General features: G+C 36.9%; 1 protein-coding gene across 1 annotated transcript in view; it reads right to left on the bottom strand.

Annotated features, from left to right (window-relative positions):
- LOC128244137 (thyrotropin-releasing hormone receptor-like) overlaps window positions 1-6,292 on the bottom strand; it is a 38,392-nt gene extending 32,100 nt beyond the window's left edge. Inside the window, exon 1 of the mRNA XM_052962152.1 lies at window positions 5,522-6,292. Within this exon, the coding sequence (XP_052818112.1) occupies window positions 5,522-6,292 (771 nt within the window). The remainder of the gene's footprint in view (window positions 1-5,521) is intronic.
- Between the last annotated feature and the right edge of the window lie 10,328 nt (window positions 6,293-16,620).

Below are 16,620 nucleotides of genomic sequence, written 5' to 3'. Positions count from 1 at the left end.
TATGAAAACATGGAATGATCTTATATATGCATTGAAGTGTTTTAAACGTTATTTTCAGAAGAGTCAGACGGTTTAATGACCAAAGTTGTTACTGTGCAATGTCATTGCCTTTTGATGTATTCGTCTGCACATATAAAACACCCACTAATGAGAGACAAAAATCCGGCAATACATGAACAAACAAAATAATATACTATTACCATGGTCCGAGGGCAATAGGTTTACAGGAGTAATTGCGGTTTATTATCATTGCAATGACCAGCAGGTCTTATTATTAGGAAAGAAACCCATTAAAAGGTCATTGTGTACGCCTAAATTACATATGATGAGAGGAAAAAATTTCGCAATAGTTTTGTTTATACTAGCTGTGATTTCATTGGAGTAACCATTACTGGTGTCCATTTTCAAAAGCCATAATGATGGGGATCGCACCTACAACTTCTTTGGTGAATGGCAGACAGTAATACCACTAGACAACACTTTGCTCTTGATATGATGAAAACTGTGTGGTTCTTTCAATACAAAGATGTGGGTAATTGCCTATGCAGTTCAATACATTTACGTCTCTTTCACTGCTCTCGTACTTCCGATTCGAAACGTTTTGCTAGACAATTGTCGGAAAATATCTTTAAAATAGGTAACAAGATAACCACTCTCATAATGAGTTTATTCCACGCGTTGAAGTGTTTCAGAAACAACCATCAATGCTGAAAGTTATTTTTAGAAATGTTTAAGTGTTAAACAACTTATAAGTTGTCATCACACATCAACTGTCTATGATTTATTTATCTACGCAGTATTAGACACAGACATATGATAGGCAATAGCCTAGAAAAAAGTAAGACAGCAATAGAAAAGTAATGAACCATAATGCGATTGTCATATTGTTTTACAAAAGAAGTTGCAGTTTATTGTTTATCGCAATAGTTTTTCGAAAGTTTTCAAGTTCTTATTCAATTGAAAACATTTTTTGTGTATGTAAACTAAAAGGTTTATTACTGTCTATCTTAACTTTGATTACTTTTTATTTATTTCTGAAATTTATTTGATGGCAAAGAGCCGCCATGCGCATTTTAAATATCGTGACCACACACAGAAACAATCAAAGAATTAATACATATCTAGGAAGTATTATTGTTCTGGAGTCGCCAACGGAAAGGCAAAACTTTAAAGCAAATGCCATTGAAATAAATTTGTAACAGCTAATGACATGGAACTTGAATAACATATGGTTTAAATATTACGTCAGGTTTTTTTGACTAACTGAGATAATTGGACCAGATTCGGCATCTGCTTCCGATGCTAAGATATAATTGAACTTTTTCGTTATATTTCTATGAGATGCAACTGTGGGCAATATTTCCTGCAAGAGTGTGACAAAACATCGATGTGGTTCCGTATTCACTAACGTTTTCTGACTCAGGCTCAGAAAACTGTCTTTAATGTTTCAAAATATCTTAAAATGTAATTTATTTGACATTTTTTTTACTACTAGGCCTAAAAAAAATTGTTTGGTTAGGGTTACATCCTTTTCAAAAATAGGTAGGGTAGGTAGGCTTTTTAAAAAAAATAATATTAGGCTTTATATAAGAATGTTATTTTCATCATTGGAGAATGTTGTTAAAGTTATCTTTTATATAAACAATTAAGGTTTTAAACTACATATTGAAAAGCAAAAAAAAATAAGAAAATATTATTCATTTTTTTATTTTTTTTAGTTTTTCATTATTTTTTCAAACTGACTATAAAAACGGTAGGGTCGGCGCCTATTCCGTAGGTAGGGTCGGGTAACCCGAACTAAATGTATTTTTTTTAGGCCCTACTACTTAGCCGAATTGTAGATGAGGTCGGCTGTCACAGATACAACAAAATCTACATTGAAGTTATGTTGTCTTTTTAAAATCATTTTTACACCAACATTAACATTTTGCTTTCCTTGGTCTGAGCCTTAAACTCAGACTCAAGATAGTTAATACGGGCCCAGGACCTTCAGTTAAATATCTAGTGAGAGTCACAGATTAAATTGACAGTTTTACAATGAAAATCACATCAAATTTGCCTAACCAGGCCAATATATATTTAATTTTAAATTGTATCGATAAAATTTAGGTATATAGAAAAATTGAATTGAAAAGCAATCGTACGATACGTGTTTGGATAATATGGCCCATTAAGTGATTTAGTGAAAAATATAACATTATGGCTAACGCACAACTTCGGAAGGATGAACCTCTCAGTATGAAATACACTTAAATTTTCCAGTACAAAAATGTTACAATATATTTACCAAAGCATACATTCTTGATATTACGAATATTTTCCTGAACAGTTTAATGTCTTCCTTATTGAAGAGGCTTCGCGGGATATGCTTTTACATATCTGTTTACATCTTTGGTATTAGGAACTCTTTGAAATGCAGATTAATGACAGTTATAATTTTATCCGTTAAGAAATGTTCATTCAAATGTCAAAAACAATGAAAAGAACATTAAATATATTTATTTAATTTACACGATGTACAAAAATGTACTTATTAATGAAAAACTGTGTGGGGATGCCATATAACTTTTGGGTTTTATTTGCGAAGATTTCAGAGTACTGTTTGCGAAATTTTAAAAACAAATCGGACATTTAACACAAATTAAATTAATATCAAGGTTGAAAAAAACTTGCTTGTAATATTCTATTAGGGTTAATTTTAACATTTTCTTTATATATACACATAGGTGCTATTGTACACCTACATTCAAATTAAGACTAACTTGAAGAAATTCACGTATGATTTTTTTCATATCATGTACAAAGAATTATAATTTACTCTTAACCGTGTTCTACAAAAACTCTTTGTTACAGGTGACATCAGTAAACGACAAAGAATACATGCTTAATGGCGTGCAAATACACGTCTAACAATCTCGACATAATCTTACTTATGCAAGGGCATGTTCTTGCATATTTCGGACATAAAGTAACTATTTATCATTTCAAGCATTTTGCCTACCAAAAATAGCATAAAGACTTTTGTAAAACAACAATTTGAGATGTTATAACAACACACTGTTAATATGTATGGGTTTGCATTACAGGTTTGGGGTGTGTGGACATTACTTTCTTGAGAAAAATATACCAAACTTTCAAGCCAGTGTCATATCATTTGCAAAGGATTTCATCCAATGAGCAAGGTAGCTGTTTCAAACTTTTTAACGTCGCTTGTACAACGTTGTACCTAAACGAGGTCTGGTTAGTGCATCACGTTTGACCTTTAATTATTCTTATCTGTAAGATATGTCTTTTTAGAACAGCTTAAACATGTCTGCATTGTTGTTGTTTTTGTCAGCGATAAAATCTATTATTACATTACCAACTGTTCAAAAGTGTAAAACGAAACTTTAAAGGCCTAGTTTAAGGAATGTTTGACATGATAATCCCCTGCTGTGCATCTCCTGCTAATTGCACTGGTGTACCAGTAGGGGCCGATTTTCTTTGTATTCGTTTATTGGCTCAGGGCCATTTAGGGTCCATTTCTATAATAAAACTTCCAAAACTGCAGAGCAGGATACTCAGATCGGAGATCTGATAAGTGGGATCAAGGCAAGTAGATTAAGATCCCTTGGTGGGGGGAGGAGTCACTTATAGAAGGCTTAAACTAGACCTTTAAGCATGACGCATGACATGGTGATTTAATAGCTAGCTGTAATTTAAACGCACCTGATTAACCAGTAGAAAACAGTTTTAAAATTAAAAATGATACCAAATTTTGCAATAGAAGCAATCCATATCTAACAAAAACAATAAAATACCTCAACGAGTTGTTACCAATATATTTTATCACAAAATTTACAAGGCCATCAAGAGACAATACCAAAGATATGAACTTTCTGGATGGACGAATATTTTCATAACTTCAAAGTTAAATACAAAAACCCAGGATATGATATGCGTTCTTGTATGAAAATACCCTATAAATGTGAATTGATTTATAATGGTGGTAAACAAAAAAATAAAAATAGAACAGTTCTGAACATCACAATCAAGACAAATACGAACTGTTTAACTCTTTTCCGTACGTCCGTCTGCCTGTGACATTTATAAACGAAAAACAGTGCATGATACAAATTTTCTAAAATACTACAAGTTACTCGATCGAAACTCATGTATTTGACACTTAAGTGTAACTGAAATATAGAGACAATCGACGCATGTCACACTTTTCAGAATTAGGTCGTGTTTAAAAAATACAGTCTCGCGTTATTCAAGAACCGGTATATTCTTGCACACACATTTTTTATTTCCATTCCACTGGTATATATTCGCATATTTTTACCTGTATGAAATATTGATTTCGTAAGGTTTATAATCACATGGAATTTGATGAATTCCGGGCCGTAAATATTTTGAAATAATAATCTACATTATGATAGCTTGTGTCTGCAAATAGAATTCCGTATTGTTTATTTTCTTTAAATTTCTATTTGATATTTAAAGCCTAGAAAGTATTACATAAAATTTTATAAATAATTACGTATAAATGCATACTCAAAATTTGCACTACAATCGATCGATAGAAATGTATTTGCAATAGAACTGTAATGTTTGTGACTCCCTTATACTATATACAATCAGTTAATATGCTTTCAATAATATTTTGCTACAGTCACTTATCCACCGTAATAAAGTACGGATTTTTCTAAGGAATCAGAAAATTGGGCGTATCGAAGGTGATGCAAGTTTCCTCGCCTTAATTCGCGCGCCCTCCGTGTGTTACATGATTTAGATATCATAACAGTTTAACACCTCGTGCGAATCTCGTAAAAAGAACGTATGACGATCGTAAGAACGATTTAATGGGACCAAACTAATGTTAAAAATTGTACGGCATCCGTATAAATGTTGTGGATACCGTACTGGGCTCACACTATACCTGTGCGATGCTTTCGATGACGTGTCTCTGGCTTATCATTCAGTAAAAGTTTAACGATACATCGTATAAGCTCCCGATGCGCACTACGGAGGAAAAAAGCGCAAAGGCACCAACAGGATCATTCAAAACACCTCGGCCATTTTGCATCGAAAACAAACTCGGATGTATGTCGATTCATCAGTCAAAGTAGTTTGTAAATTTTATTTATTGTAGTGTTTTAACGTGTGTTTTGTATTACTCGGTTTATATTGATTGTCTTTGTTATTACATGAATAATTAAGATCTCCAAGAGTCCAGTCATTAGTTTTAACTGCCAAATTCAATATACTACGCGATCTACTTGCAGCATAGTTAAATGTAAAGATTTCTGACATTATAAACCGTCCATATACATCCGAGGTTGTTTTCGATGCAAAATGGCCGAGGTGTTCCGAATGCAGGATAGCTACGGCACCCGTGCTGCAGCTGTGATATTTGCAGATTTTCTCCGAATTCTTGGCCATTTAGAGTGCCTTTACCCAAATCGGCGGGAAGGTGATAAAGGTTTAAGGCTTAAAACAGTTTCGTAATAAAAAAAACAACATTGGTAGCATTATTTACCTGCAATCTGGACGACATTTGTCGGTTCCGATTCCTTTTTGCGTTGAGAGATATGCCTGCATCTTCTTGGGTAATGTTGGTCTTGAACATCATCCTGGCAATAAGCCCGTACAATATTGCGGAAATCAATAGTGGAATTATATAAAATATGATAAGATCTGTCATATAATATATAACATAATTCTCCCGATCCAGAAGATATATGCACAAGTTAACAACAGTATCATGTCGCCTCTCTTGTTTGACGGTTGTAAGACCGAGCCAAGGGCTACAGTAAAGAATTCCAAATATCCAAATACCCACAATGATCCTGTTGGCTCTTTCAACAGTGCACATTCTTTGTGATCTGAGAGGGTGACATATGGCAATGTATCTCTCAACAGTGAAAGCAGTGATAGACAAAGAAGAAATGTCAATCCCAAGGTATTGTAGAAACACAAGCAAGGAACACATGACCCTACCAAACGGCCACTCGTTGATTTGAAAGAACGTCTCTGGAATTGCAGGCAAAGTTGCAGACATCAGTAATATGCAGTCAGCAACTGCCAAACTTATGAGATAACAATTCGTGGGTGTCCGCATGCTTCTGGTACGGATAACGACCAGAATGACGAGAATATTTCCGACGAGGCCGCCGACAAATATGACAACATTTATCACCACCGATATCACATTGTATAAAACACTATAATTTAATGCCGTCCCAATTTTTTCAGTGGAAGAATCCGTTCCATTGGATGCGTCTTCGGTATAGTTTTCGTACAGATCCATCATAATTTTCTCCCGTATTCAAAATTGTATTATCATTATCCCATAATTTCCTAAGATAAAGCAATTTTCAGATTTGTAGTTAGTTAATTAAGTTATAATATTTTATCATATTTTGTTAATCGAAACAATTTACATTGTAGCTATTTTCATTACCATTGTTTATGCCAAAAACGAAAAGCCAGATATCGTTCGCCGCAGTAAATTGAAGAAATGGTCGTCGCTCCTTTTTAAAAGCCAGCACATCAGCAAGACGCGACTGAGAAAGATGTATTGGATTCCTGCGTGGTCTTGTATTGGTCGCGTTGAGTTAGATAACTAGGAATTCTGCAAAATAGTATTAAAGGGACGAGACACCAGATGATACCATTGCAAGAATAAAAGAAAATTGTCAAAAACTTACATAAAATTAATATCGTTGTTTACAACGCATTGAATACTTGTATCTAATCGCTAACGGCACATATATTTTTCGCCGTTTTTGCGTATTTTTCAATTTCCAAATTAACTTGATTTGTCTACCTCGTAAAATCGAGTTAATTTAAAAATAGCGTCGGTATATGTATCTGTTCCAATCACGTGACTTTTACATGCTACATGTACACACTTTAAACTGGGAAAACATTGTACTATATTTCTAAACGGGTTAACTCAACTGAGACAGCGACACACTATTCTTTTAATGGTGTAAAAAGATGTATTATCGGCATCATACTAGTTCGTTTTGATACGTCTAGGCTTGTTATGCAGAAATCCTTTATTTGCCGGGCTTGGGACTATCTGGTGTCTAGTCCATTTAATGGTGAAACCGGATAGAAAGACGTATTTATTTGCAAAAGTGATTATCTCCCATTGTACTATAGAACGGGAACTCATTCGGCGACCTATTATGTAGCGGATACGTTTGTCATTATACATATACTTTAGGATGACTTTGTCTGCTTTTTAATTGAAACCCGATCTGAAACATTTTTCATTTAAATGAGTCTTTGCCGTATTTTAAAGGCAAATTGATAACTTGAATGGGTTTCGTTCCTATAGGATGAACATTTTAGTGATTTGTTATTCACTGATTCGTTTTGACTCGTTCATGTTTGTTTTTGTTCTTTTTAATTGTATGTAACCAAAAGCATATGCATCTACTTAACTATTTTATGCGCATAGAATTTAGACGGTTTGAAGTATTTGTTTCCAACGAATTGACATTGCTAGAGTGGCACTAATTTGTTAAAAAAATAATTAGGATATGTTTTAGACAAAAAAAATGAACATTTTTTCCTTTAGGTTGCCATGAAAATCAGAAATGTTTTTTGTGTAAACTCTATAAGCAAACTTGGAAGAGGTTTAAAGCGATATTCGTATTTAAAATCAATACATACACATGTATATGAATCATAAACTTTGAGTGATACAACTCAAAATATATATTAAATACGCATTTATGAAAAATATAAATTACTAATAACAATGATACAAAAACAAAAGGTACAGACAAACTGAAAGACATTGTGTACGTATATACTGAACGACATAATGAAAGAACATACTGAACGGCATAGTGTACGTGCATACTGAATGACAGAGTGTACGTGCATACTGAATGACAGAGTGTACGTGCATACTGAACGACATAGTGTACGTGCATACTGAATGACAGAGTGTACGTGCATACTGAATGACAGAGTGTACGTGCATACTGAATGACAAAGTGTACGTGCATACTGAACGACATAGTGTACGTGCATACTGAACGACAGTGTGTACGTGCATACTGAACGACTAAGTGTACGTTCATACTGAATGACAAAGTGTACGTTCATACTGAACGACAAAGTATACGTTCATACTGAATGACAAAGTGTACGTACATACTGAACGACAAAGTGTACGTGCATACTGAACGACAAAGTATACGTGCATACTGAACGACAAAGTGTACGTACATACTGAACGACAAAGTGTACGTGCATACTGAACGACAAAGTGTACGTGCATACTGAACGACAAAGTGTACGTGCATACTGAATGACAGAGTGTACGTGCATACTGAATGACAAAGTATACGTGCATACTGAATGACAAAGTGTACGTGCATACTGAAGGACAAAGTGTACGTGCATACTGAACGACATAGTGTACGTGCATACTGAACGACGGTGTGTACGTGCATACTGAACGACCAAGTGTACGTGCATACTGAACGATAAAGTGTACGTGCATACTGAACGACAAAGTATACGTGTATACTGAATGACAGAGTGTACGTGCATACTGTATGACAAAGAGTAAGTGCATACTGAATGACAGAGTGTACGTGCATACTGAATGACAAAGTATACGTGCATACTAAATGACAAAGTGTACGTGCATACTGAACGACAGAGTTTACGTGCATACTGAACGACATAGTGTACGTGCATACAGAATGACAGAGTGTACGTGCATACTGAACGACAAAGTGTACGTGCATACTGAACGACAAAGTGTACGTGCATACTGAACGACAAAGTGTACGTGCATACTGAATGACAAAGTGTACGTGCATACTGTATGACAAAGAGTAAGTGCATACTGAATGACAAAGTGTACGTGCATACTGAACGACACAGTGTACGTGCATACTGAATGACAAAGTGAACGTGCATACTGAACGACAAAGTGTACGTAAATACTGAACGACAAAGTATACGTGCATACTGAACGACAAAGTGTACGTACATACTGAACGACAAAGTGTACGTGCATACTGAATGACAAAGTGTACGTGCATACTGAACGACAAAGTATACGTGCATACTGAATGACAAAGTGTACGTGCATACTGAACGACATAGTGTACGTGCATACTGAACGACCAAGTGTACGTGCATACTGAAATGACAAAGTGTACGTGCATACTGAATGGCAAAGTGTACTTGCATACTGAATGATAGAGTATATGTGCATACTGAATGACAAAGTGTACGTGCATACTGAACGACAAAGTATACGTGCATACTGAATGACAAAGTGTACGTGCATACTGAACGACATAGTGTACGTGCATACTGAACGACCAAGTCTACGTGCATACTGAAATGACAAAGTGTACGTGCATACTGAGCGACATAGTGTACAGGCATACTGAATGACCAAGTCTACGTGCATACTGAATGACCAAGTGTACGTGCATACTGTATCACAAAGTGTACGTGCATACTGAATGACAGAGTGTACGTGCATACTGAATGACAAAGTGTACGTGCATACTGAACGACATAGTGTACGTGCATACTGAACGACGGAGTGTACGTGCATACTGAACGACCAAGTGTACGTGCATACTGAACGATAAAGTGTACTTGCATACTGAACGACAAAGTGTACGTGTATACTGAATGACAAAGTGTACGTACATACTGAACGACAAAGTGTACGTGCATACTGAACGACAAAGTGTACGTGCATACTGAACGACAAAGTGTACGTACATACTGAACGACAAAGTGTACGTGCATACTGAATGACAAAGTGTACGTGCATACTGTATGACAAAGAGTAAGTGCATACTGAATGACAAAGTGTACGTGCATACTGAACGACACAGTGTACGTGCATACTGAATGACAAAGTGTACGTGCATACTGAACGACAAAGTGTAAGTAAATACTGAACGACAAAGTGTACGTGCATACTGAATGACAAAGTGTACGTGCATACTGAACGACAAAGTCTGTACGTGCATACTGAATGACCAAGTCTACGTGCATACTGAATGACCAAGTGTACGTGCATACTGTGTGACAAAGTGTACGTGCATACTGAACGACAAAGTGTACGTGCATACTGAACGACCAAGTGTACGTGCATACTGAACGACCAAGTGTACGTGCATACTGAATGACAAAGTGTACTTGCATACTGAATGATAGAGTATACGTACATACTGAACGACAAAGTATACGTGCATACTGAACGACAAAGTGTACGTGCATACTGAACGACAAAGTGTACGTGCATACTGAAATGACCAAGTGTACGTGCATACTGAATGACAAAGTGTACGTTCATACTGTACGACAAAGTGTAAGTAAATACTGAACGACAAAGTGTACATACATACTGTACGGCAAAGTGTAAGTAAATACTGAATGACAAAGTGTACGTTCATACTGTACGACAAAGTGTAAGTAAATACTGAACGACAAAGTGTACATACATACTGTGCGACAAGTGTACGTTCATATTGAACGGCATATAGTACGTAAATACTGAACGACAAAGTGTACATGCATACTGAAATGACCAAGTGTACGTGCATACTGAATGACAAAGTGTACGTGCATACTGAAAGACAAAGTGTACGTACGTACTGAACGACAAAGTCTACATACATACTGTACGACAAAGTATACGTTCATATTGAACGGCATAGTGTACGTGCATACTGAATGACAAAGTGAACGTGCATTCTGTACGACAAAGTGTACGTGCATACTGAACGACAAAGTGTACGTACATACTGAACGACAAAGTGTACGTGCATACTGAACGACTAAGTGTACGTTCATACTGAATGACAAAGTGTACGTTCATACTGAACGACAAAGTATACGTTCATACTGAATGACAAAGTGTACGTGCATACTGAATGACAAAGAGTACGTGCATACTGAATGACAAAGTGTACATGCATACTAATCGACAAAGTGAACGTGCATACTGCACGACAAAGTGTACGTAAATACTATACGACAATGTGTACGTTCATTTTGAACGGCATAGTGTACGTTAATACTGAACGACAAAGTGTACGTGCATACTGAACGGCATAGTGTATTTGTATACTGAACGGAATAGTGTACGTAAATACTGAACGACACAGTGTACGTACATACTGAATGGAATAGTGTACGTAAATACTGAACGGAATAGTGTACGTAAAAACTGAACGACATAGTGTACGTGCATACTAAACGGCATAGTGTACGTGCATACTGAACGGCATAGTGCACGTAAATACTGAATGATATAGTGTACGTGCATACTGAATGACAAAGTGTACGTGCATACTGAACTACATAGTGTACGTACATACTGAATGAAAGAGTGTACGTGCATACTGAACGACAGAGTGTACGTGCATACTGAATGACAGAGTTTACGTGCATACTGAACGACATAGTGTACGTACATACAGAATGACAGAGTGAACCTACTTACTGAATGACAGAGGGTACGTGCATACTGAACGACAAAGTGTACGTATACACTGAATGACAGAGTGTACGTGCATACTGAACGACAGAGTGTACGTACATACTGAATGACAGAGTGTACGTAAATACTGAACGACAAAGTGTACGTATATACTGAATGACATAGTGTACGTTTATACAAAACGACATATTGTACGTGCATACTGAATGACATAGTATACGTGCATACTGAATGACAAAGTGTACGTACATACTGAATGACATAGTGTACGTGTATACTGAAAAACCAAGTGTTCGTACATACTGAATGACAGAGTGTACGTGCATACTGAACAACATAGTGTACGTACATACTGAATGACAGAGTGTACGTGCATACTGAACGACAGAGTGTACGTGCATACTGAATGACAGAGTTTACGTGCATACTGAACGACAGAGTGTACGTGCATACTGAATGACAGAGTGTACGTAAATACTGAACGACAAAGTGTAAGTAAAAACTAAACGACAAAGTGTATGTGCATACTGAACGACAAAGTGTACGTACATACTGAACGACAGAGTGTACGTGCATACTGAACGACAAAGTGTACGTGCATACTGAATGACAAAGTGTACGTGCATACTGAACGACAAAGTGTACGTGCATACTGAATGACAGAGTGTACGTGCATACTGAATGACATAGTGTACGTGCACACTGAATGACAGAGTGTACGTAAATACTGAACGACATAGTGTACGTACATACTGAACGGAATAGTGTACGTAAATACTGAACGGAATAGTGTACGTAAATACTGAACGGATTAGTGTACGTAAATACTGAATGACATATTGTACGTACATACTGAACGACAAAGTGTACGTGTATACTGAATGACAGAGTGTTCGTGCATACTAAACAGCATAGTGTACGTGCATACTGAATGACAGAGGGTACGTACATTCTGAATGACAGAGTGTATGTGCATACTGAATGACATAGTGTACGTGCATACTGAACGACAGAGTGTACGTGCATACTGAACGACAAAGTGTACGTGCATACTGAATGACAAAGTGTACGTGCATACTGAATGACAGAGTGTACGTGCATAACGACATAGTGTACGTACATACTGAATGACATAGTGTACGTACATACTGAATGACGTAGTGTACGTACAAACTGTACGACAAAGTGAACGTGCATACTGAACGACAAAGTGTACGTGCATAACAACATAGTGTACGTACATACTGAATGACATAGTGTACGTGCATACTGAACGACAAAGTGTACGTGCATACTGAACGACAAAGTGTACGTGCATAACGACATAGTGTACGTACATACTGAATGACATAGTGTACGTGCATACTGAATGACATAGTGTACGTACATACTGAATGACATAGTGTACGTGCATACTGAATGACATAGTGTACGTACATACTGAATGACATAGTGTACGTGCATACTGAACGACAAAGTGTACGTGCATACTGAACGACAAAGTGTACGTGCATAACGACATAGTGTACGTACATACTGAATGACATAGTGTACGTACATACCGAATGGCAGAGTGTACGTACATACTGAACGACAAAGTGTACGTGCATACTGAACGTCAAAGTGTACGTGCATAAAGACAAAATGTACGTACATACTGAATGACAAAGTGAACGTGCATTCTGTACGACAAAGTGTACGTGCATACTGAACGACAAAGTGTACGTGCATACTGAACGACAAAGTGTACGTGCATACTGAATGACAAAGTGTACGTGCATACTGAATGACATAGTGTACGTGCATACTGAATGACAAAGTGTACGTACATACTGAATGACGTAGTGTACGTACATACTGTTCGACAAAGTGTACGTGCATACTGAACGACAAAGTGTACGTGAATAACAACATAGTGTACGTACATACTGAATGACATAGTGTACGTACATACTGAATGACATAGTGTAAGTGCATACTGAAAAAAACAATATGTAGGTACATACTGAATGACAGAGTGAACGTGCATACTGAACGACATAGTGTACGTACATACTGAATGACAGAGTGTACATGCATATTGAACGACCTAGTGTACGTACATACTGAATGACAGAGTGTACATACATACTGAATGACAGAGTGTACGTGCATACTGAACGACAAAGTTTACATACATACTGAACGACAAAGTGTACGTGCATACCGAATGACAGAGTGTACGTGCATACTGAACAACATAGTGTACGTGCATACTGAATGACAGAGGGTACGTACATTCTGAATGACAGAGTGTATGTGCATACTGAATGACATAGTGTACGTGCATACTGAACGACAGAGTGTACGTGCATACTGAATGACAGAGTGTATGTGCATACTGAATTACAAAGTGTACGTACATGCGGAATGACAGCGAGTACGTATATACTGAATGACCAAGTGTACGTACATACTGTACGACAAAGTGTACAAACATACTGAACGACAACGTGTACGTGCATAACAACATAGTGTACGTACACAATGAATGACATAGTGTACGTACATACTGAATGACATAGTGTACGTGCATACTGAACGACAAAGTGTACGTGCATACTGAACGACAGAGTGTACGTACATACAGAATGACAGAGTGTACGTGCATACTGAACGACAGAGTGTACGTACATACAGAATGACAGAGTGTACGTACATACTGAATGACATTGTTTACTTGTATACTGAGGGACAAAGTGTACGTATATACTAATTGACATAGTCTTAGTGCATACTGAAAAAAACAATGTGTAGGTACATACTGAATGACAGAGTGAACGTGCATACTGAACGACATAGTGTACGTACAAACTGAATGACAGAGTGTACATGCATACTGAACGACATAGTGTACGTACATACTGAATGACAGAGTGTACGTGAATACTGAACGACAAAGTGTACGTACATACTGAACGACAAAGTGTACGTGCATACTGAATGTCAGAGTGTACGTGCATACTGAACAGCATAGTGTACGTGCATACTGAATGACAGAGGGTACGTACATTCTGAATGACAGAGTGTATGTGCAAACTGAATGACATAGTGTACATTCATACTGAACGACATAGTGTACGTGCATACTGAATGACAAAGTGTACGTAAATGCGGAATGACAGCGAGTACGTATATACTGAATGACAAAGTGTACGTGCATACTGAACGACAAAGTATACGTGCATACTGAAATGACAAAGTGTACGTGCATACTGAATGACATAGTGTACGTGCATACTGCATACTGAATGACATAGTGTACGTACAAACTGAATGACATAGTGTACTTACATACTGAATGACAAAGTGTACGTACATACTGTACGACAAAGTGTACGTGCATACTGAACGACAAAGTGTACGTGCATAACAAAATAGTGTACGTACATACTGAATGACATAGTGAACGTACATACTGAATGACATAGTGTACGTGCACACTGAACGACAAAGTGTACGTGCATAACGACATAGTTTACGTACAAACTGAATGACATAGTGTACGTACATACTGAATGACATAGTGTACGTACATACTGAATGACATAGTGTACGTGCATACTGAATGACATAGTGTACGTACATACTGAATGACATAGTGTACGTGCATACTGAACGACAAAGTGTACGTGCATACTGAACGACAAAGTGTACGTGCATAACGACATAGTGTACGTACATACTGAATGACATAGTGTACGTACATACTGAATTACATAGTGTACGTACATACTGAACGACAAAGTGTACGTGCATACTGAACGACTAAGTGTACGTGCATAACGACATAGTGTACGTACATACTGAACGGCAGAGTGTACGTGCATACTGAATGACATAGTGTACGTACATACTGAATGACAGAGTGTACGTGCATACTGAATGACATAGTGTACGTACATACTGAATGACATAGTGTACGTACATACTGAATGACAAAGTGTACGTACATACTGAACGACAAAGTGTACGTGCATATCGACATAGTGTACGTACATACTGAACGGCAGAGTGTACGTGCATACTGAATGACATAGTGTACGTACATACTGAATGACAAAGTGTACGTGCATACTGAACGACAAAGTGTACATGCATAACGACAAAGTGTACGTACATACTGAATGGCAGAGTGTACATACATACTGAACGACAAAATGTATGTACATACTGAATTGCAGAGTGTACGTACATACTGAATGACATAGTGTACGTGCATACTGAATAACAAAGTGTACGTACATACTGAATGACATAGTGTACGTGCATACTGAACGACATAGTGTACGTACATACTGAATGACAGAGTGTACGTGCATTCTGAACGACATAGTGTACGTGTATACTGAACGACATAGTGTATGTGCATACTGAACGGCATAGTGTACGTGTATACTGAACGACATAGTGTACGTACATACTGAATGACAGAGTGTACGTACATACTGAACAACATAGTGTACGTGCATATTGAACGTACATTGTAAACGACATGTTGCACGTTTATACTGAACAACAAAGTATTATTCTCAACATTACAAATTATTTGCGGTTGCTTACAATATCTTATATTACAGAAATCATGCCGAGCTAGTGAATAGCCGGATGGGTTTAACTATGCTACAGATAATAGTTAAATGACACTCGTTTATTTGAAGACTTGCCAGAAATAATTCCTAATTGGCTACAACATTTGTAACGGCGTTTGTCGGAGTTTTGTTAGACATAAAACACTTCTAAGCACGTAACCCAAGTGTCAAATGACAGCATAAAGCTTTTCTCTCTAATTGCATTTGCGATGGTTTGAGGAGAAAATGATGATGACTTTGTCAACATTGAATAAACTATAATGACAGGTGTGAGACACAAAGGGTATTGGCCTTTTGAGACCTGAAGGATGAGAAAAAATATATTCGAGGCAACTGCAATAAGTATTGCGACTGACAGTCATTTATAATGTTTTAATAAAACAGGCAAAATGATACTTCCATTAGTTAATATGTGACATAATTGGTATACACTCTTTACCTAATTATTGACATGAACAACATTCTGTTTCGGTAAGAGAGAAGTTTGCATAACGCATTTTA

This window comes from Mya arenaria, chromosome 8 (assembly GCF_026914265.1).
Source record: "Mya arenaria isolate MELC-2E11 chromosome 8, ASM2691426v1".
NCBI classification, from domain to species: domain Eukaryota; kingdom Metazoa; phylum Mollusca; class Bivalvia; order Myida; family Myidae; genus Mya; species Mya arenaria.
This window is presented reverse-complemented; position numbering and strand designations above follow the sequence as displayed.